The sequence below is a fragment of the Octodon degus genome, unplaced genomic scaffold (genome assembly GCF_000260255.1).
Source record: "Octodon degus isolate 3935 unplaced genomic scaffold, OctDeg1.0 scaffold00019, whole genome shotgun sequence".
In the NCBI taxonomy this organism is placed as follows: domain Eukaryota; kingdom Metazoa; phylum Chordata; class Mammalia; order Rodentia; family Octodontidae; genus Octodon; species Octodon degus.
The window spans coordinates 7,617,017-7,623,426 of NW_004524595.1; the positions used below are offsets into that span (position 1 = coordinate 7,617,017).

Consider the following 6,410-nt stretch of genomic DNA (forward strand, 5'->3'; position numbering starts at 1 on the left):
AGGGAGATGGCTCAGTAGAATAAGTGCTTGCCTGGCAAGCACAAGGGCCTGAGTTCAATCCCTGGTTCTGCCAAAAAAAAAAAAAAAAAAAAAAACCAAAAACATGATCTTGAGCATTATAACATGGGACCAAAAAGCTGTCAGCCTCAGGTTGCTGGAGTTCGAACCTCACAACTCTCCCCCTGGCCAAAAGTGCCCTGAAGGCATTCGAGGAACCAAAAAAAAAAAATGCTTATTCCATTATAACATGGGACCAGGCAATCATGGAAAACTCCAAATCTCAAGGTCTGTGGATTCAAGGTTACTCGTCTTGATGAAGCAGTAGATGTTGCCGTGGCCAGATGTGCCAACACCAAGCATGTCCTCTCAGCAGCTTGCAGTTCTACGGCTGGCCCCAACAGAAACAGCATTTCAGGAGGCCAGGCTCAAACCTAGCGCTTCTTCTCTTGCAAATGAAGCAAACACGTGATGCAGGGGCTTTGTGCGGAACAATCCTTCATGGGACACTCGCTGCTCTTCCCACAAAGCAGACAGTGCTTCTGACTCTAAAGAGAGATTCTGTTCATCTGAGTGCACCAGGAGGAATAAGAACCTGGATCATCACTACTCTGGACTCATCGCTTTTTTTTTGTCTAGAGAGAGCTAAAAGAGGCTGCCCCTTATGAGACCAATGTAATTTTTAGCCTAGACACTTAAAGCACATTCTACCCAGAGAAATCTAAGGTGTGAGACTTGTCGAAGTTTCAGAATTTCTGACTCTTAGGAACATTTTACCCATTTTTTTTTTATTGTGGCCGGCTCAGCACACCCTAGGCGTGGGACTGGCACACCATGTGATGCCAGGGATTGAACCATGGTCCAAGGGCCGGGGAGATGGCTCAGTAGAATAAGCGCTAGCCTAGCAAGCCCAAGGGCCTGAGTTCAATCCTCGGTTCCGGAAAAAAAAAAAGAAAGAACCATGGTCCCTGTGCACTTGCCTAAGCAGGCGCTTTAGACCACTGAACTATTTCACTAGACCAGTTTTATCCAAAGTTTTGTAATTATGAATCATACTGTGACAGATCTAACTGAAAGAAGTTGACAAAAAGTTCTCTTGGGCAATTGTGAAAAATTTCCATTTGGAAAACAGACTCAACCCTGCTGGCCCCGCCCCTGGGGCATGCTGAGATGACAACTGAGACTGGGTGTGGTGGTGCACATCTGTAATCCCAGCACTTGGGAGGCTGTAAACAGGCAGATCACTACGAGTCTGATCTAGTAGCAAGACCCTGAATACCCTGTAGACCCTTCCCTTAAAAAAAAAAAAAAAAAAAAAAAAAAAAAAGACTCGAAAACCAAGCACCTTCTGATGTGTAAATCCATTTGGTGTCACTGCAGAATGAGGCCTTTGGCTCCATCATAGTGAATCTGTGACTCAGCCTTAGCTGTCTTCCTCCAAGAGGAGGTCTCATTAACATAAATCATAAACTGAAGGAACATGGGTAGAGGCAGGGGTACTAAGACTATACCATTTACACAAAGGAAAGAAAACATTGGTAGCCAACAAAGTAGTCTTTGTATGTTAATGAGTAAGTTTATGGTATATAAACAGAAACTCTCCAAGGGTTCACTAGATAGATATTACCTATTTATCTGTTTGCTCAAGCTGATAAAAGTAAAGCATAGTACAGGACTTCTTCACCCTGGCTTCCTTCCTCTTACCTTGATATGTAACAGTGATGTCAGTTGGAAGAGTCGCAGTGAGGTCCTCATACAGCAATCTGGCACAAAACGAGGACTGACCCGTAAGATCAACTTTGTAAGTAAATGACAGCAAGTTGCACAGGGAGTTTCTTTGCAAGGGTCCAGTTAAAAAGGTTGCAAAGTCACTCTATTGGGAGAGAGGCAAACCCAGTATAAAAGACGATCACTCCAAAGGCAATGCAAAGTAATTCTGACACCTCAAACATACCTACAAAGAGGGGCTTTTTAAATTTCAGAGAAATAAATATGGAACAGAAAAACCAGGCATGGTGGTACATGCCTGTGAGGCTAAGTACAAGTTTGAGACCAGCTTGGGCAATTCAGCAAAACTGTCTCAGCAAGGGCTGGGAATATAGCTCAGTTTTAGAGCCCCTGGGTTTGACCCCTAGTACCACCTTAAAAAAAAAAAAAAAAGCAACACAGTAATGTGCCCACATAATCTCAGCAAAAACCCCATCTCAGAAAAGGGTTTGGGGTGCTATAGCTGTAACTCGGCAGTGCTGCTCCCCAACCCCCCACAATACAACAAAAAATTTAAAATGCAAAAAGACAATGTGTCTCTTTTTCTTTTACATCTACATTGGCCTATAAAATGAGGTATGTAAGATCCTAGATAAATACCTGAAGTCGATCTGCCTGGTACTTTCTCCCAGAGTAAGCATTTAGGCACTCACACAGACTGAACAGGAAGTGCTGAATGTCAGTCTGTAGGTATTTTGCAGCTATCTTTTCTAGAGGAATGAAGACTGGAATGGAGTGATGATGGATCCACAGTGGTTTCTGTATGACAAGGTCCACAAAGTAGGAATCCAGCAGGTTCCCCTCAAAAGCAGTGCTGATGCAAATACACACACCGCGGCTGGTCAGTTTACCACTGAGTCCTAAGGGTAAGACAGTACCTCTCAGCAGATGCTAGGAAAAGGCACCTGACTCACCCAAGCATCCCTGAAGCTCATACAAGGTTAATGAGTGAGAATTAAGATGTTTCCTCTTGACTGAGACTTACACTGAGACTGAGCTGCTTCAATTATGGAAGGGCCGGGTATGGTGGCACATGCCTGTGATCACTGTGAATTTAAGGCTAGCCTGAACTACACAGTGAGACCCTATCCAACCTCCTCCTCAAGCCTCGAAAAAATAAACAAATGGAAGGATAGCAAAAAAGAAAAGGACACCCTAAATATCAAGTTAGTAAAGAAACAAACATGGAAAACTTCAGTATAACCATTTGTATCTACTTGTAACAGCACCAATTCTTTCTATGATCCTCCTTGTGGCATAAATAGAAAAAATTTCTGTTTATGCTGAAACAGCGATTTGAGGAGTTCTATTTGCTCAGTAACATAAAGCAGGCCAACAGTAAAGGAAATTCTGGCACAGGGTCTAGCACATGCTGAGTTGCTAAAATGAACAGTGTGAGCTGCCCACCAACTGATCTGCTGTACAAAGTGACCTGTACAAAATCGTAGGGAAAGATGTCTGCAAACTGTGTGCTATACTGTGTGTAAGGGATGCAAAAGAATTTCTCATGAAATAAGTCCAGTCTAACAAACCATTGTAAATAACTGACTAGATGAATCAGCTCAGAAAAACACTGTACCTGTAAAATGATATGCCTGCAGAATGGCTTTCATGCTTTCCTGTTTCCTTTCCAAAACTTCTTGCTCTCCGATCTCCACTGTTGGGTCAGACGCTACATTGGCAGAAAACACTTTACCCTGCAAGACAAGCAGCCAATCAAAGTGGGTACAGAGGGTGCACTACAAAGCCCCTGGCCTCCCTGACTGGATAAAGCAAAATGTAGAGTGTTTTCTATTGTATCATAGAAATTAGTATAACCCTAGCCATCCAGCTGGTGCTATGAACTGTTGTGGGTCATGCACCAGATATCAGAGTGAAAGCCACTAACTGAACAATTAGTTCTGGTGGGGACTGAGAAAGGATTGTAGGAGGAAAGAGAAACTCTAGGATGAGCACAGGGTGTGCAAAACGGATGGCTATGAAGAGGTGAGCTGGGAAAGCTGCTCTGGTTGGACCGTGAAGGGTTTCAAGTACAGGACTCTAGACCTGCATTTCTAGCTCTGGCCCTATAGACAGTATTAGGCTGACCTTCCCCCTGAGAACAATTCACAACTGGGAAAATACCAAAAATAAGCAAGCAGGCAGAAGATGGCCTAAGAGTATAAGAGAACACCCCGATAGCCAAGACTAAAGTGCAAGGTAAATACTCTGAAGTAAGCTGGCTCTCCATATGCTGAGTCCCTCCCAGCACCTGGTGATTTGTTGTCTAGATGCTGTGCAGGAAGCAGGCTATACTTCATAGCAGTTTCATTGTCTATGAAAACAAAAACTGGAGACCAATGTGACCAAAGCAGCCTTTCTATAGAATAAAATCCCACAGAAAAGGGAGCCTGGCCTGTGTACGATTTGCTCTCCTGGTATTTATAAATTCCTATACTTCACCCGTGTGACTGGGGACGAGGTAGCTATACTAAAATCTTCAACAGTGAAAAGCTAAGCAGAAGAAAAAAAGAAAAGAAAAGCTAAGCAGAAATTCTGGCAGACAAAAGATTAGGAAGAGCAGCTTTAACAGACTTGTCCCCAGCACACTTTCAGATCTTGGAGAGCTACACCTGAAAAAAGGCTATACCTCAGGAGAAGGGAAAATGGGAACTAGACTACCACAGTGGGACGAAGATGGTATGCTCACCTACTATATGCCTGCAGAAATACTAAACTCCCTTGAAAGGAAGATAATGCCACTCAGAGCCTCTGTATTTTTTCATATACAATCCTCACTGAATCAAAGGAAAATTATCAGGCCTACTAAAAAAGAGGAAAGATAACTGAAAATCTTAAGAGAAAAGAAGGCAGATTTAAGGAAATTACTTATCTGAATTAGGTCAACTATAGCTGAACTCTTATGAATCAAGTGGAAATCTAGAATCAAAAAACACAGTAATGAAAATTATAAATTTAGTCGATGCAACAGGCTGGGCATGGTGGCACACAACTGTAATCCTACAAGCTACGTGGGACGCTGAGGCAGAAGGATTGCCAAATTCAAGACCAGACAGGGCAACTTAGTAAAAACCTAATATCAAAATAATTAAAATGAAGGCCGGTGAGATAGCTCAGCAGACTTTATGTACCCTTGGTGGCTCATGTGTATTTTTGTTCCTATGACCTGTATCTTTGCTAATTTTCTTATCTCTTTACTTCATATCTGTTCTCATCTTTAATTTAGATACACTTGTGTTTTCTGGCTGGTTGACTGTTTTGGGGGAATTCCTTGGGATTGAATTAAGGGCATTATAAGCTACATTTTCAGCCAATTTAATTATTTTTAAATGTATTTGGTACATGGTCTCACTACTCAGGGAGAGTAGTGAGCACCTGCTTAGGCAAACACAGGGACCAGGATTCAATCCCCCATGCTGTGCCAGCCCTGCCACTGGGCATGATGAGCTGGCCACAGAGACTGGGCATGGTGGTGCACACCTATAACCCTAATGCTAGGGAGGCTGAGCACAGGAGAATCACTACAAGTCTGAGCTGAGTAGTGAGACCCTGTACCAAATACATTTAAAAATAATTAAAATACACTTAATTCAATCCCAAGGAATACCCCCAAAACAGCCAACCAGCCAGAAAACACAAGTGTATCTAAATTAAAGATGAGAACAGATATGAAGTAGAGATAAGAAAATTAGCAAAGATACAGGTCATAGGAACAAAAAATACATAGGAGCCACCAAGGGTACATAAAGAACAAGACAGATGCACTATTTAAAGAGTGGCCACATTTTCCAAAATAGATGAAAAATATCAAGCAATAATTTAAGAAGATCTACTGCCAGGTCTGGTGGCACTTGCCTATCAATCCAGGATTCAGAAGGCATAGGCAAGGGAACTGCCGCAACTTCAGACTAACCTATTCTTCAGCAAGACCCTATTTATAAAAGAAGGTTTTACAAACACCAAACAGAATAAAGAAAGAAAACTGGCCACATTGTATAATACAAAATTGAGAGAGCGTAGGCCTGGTGAGTGAGTGAGACGACCTGGGGCCCGTGGGATCCTGAACAAACCCAGAGCCCAGGTCCAGCGACTGAGATGACTTGGGGCCTGCAGATTCTGAATAAACCAGGAGCCCAGGCCCAGTGAGTGAGTGAGTCGACCCGGGGCTATGGGATCCTGAATAGACCCAGAGCCCAGGCGTGGCAAGTGAGTGAGACTAGACCGGGGTCCGCGGAATCCTGAATACAACAGGAGTGCAGGCCCGGCCAGTGAGTGAGATGACCCAGGGCCCACGGATCCTCATTTGACCCACAGTGCAGGCCCAACGCAGAACCCTTCAGCAGAACTCCCTGCAAAGAGGCTAGAAGCAAGACCCACCCAGCTGATTCAGGAGCAGAACATCTTGCCAGAGACACACAAAGGGCTCAACTCTAACAGCTTCAGCAGAAAGAAGTGGAGCACAGCAGCCACATCCAAAACAACACCCACCTAAAGGAATCTGAACTTCGTAGGTCCAGACTGGTGCTAAGGTAGTAACTCTATCTACGCTCTACACCAAAGGTCAGAAGACAGTGATATATACAAAATGACAAAGAGAAGGAACAGGGGGTCAGGGAGATGGCTCAGTGGAATAAGCACTTCCCTGG

General features: G+C 43.6%; 1 protein-coding gene across 1 annotated transcript in view; it reads right to left on the minus strand.

Annotated features, from left to right (window-relative positions):
- Positions 1 to 251: 251 nt before the first annotated feature.
- Cenpo (centromere protein O) overlaps positions 252 to 6,410 on the minus strand; it is a 36,155-nt gene continuing 29,996 nt past the window's right edge. The window contains exons 4-7 of the mRNA XM_004627554.2: positions 3,344 to 3,461; positions 2,365 to 2,624; positions 1,702 to 1,870; positions 252 to 545 (exon numbers count right to left, since the gene is read on the minus strand). Of these exons, the coding sequence (XP_004627611.1) occupies positions 412 to 545; positions 1,702 to 1,870; positions 2,365 to 2,624; positions 3,344 to 3,461 (681 nt within the window). The 3' untranslated portion in view covers positions 252 to 411. The remainder of the gene's footprint in view (positions 546 to 1,701; positions 1,871 to 2,364; positions 2,625 to 3,343; positions 3,462 to 6,410) is intronic.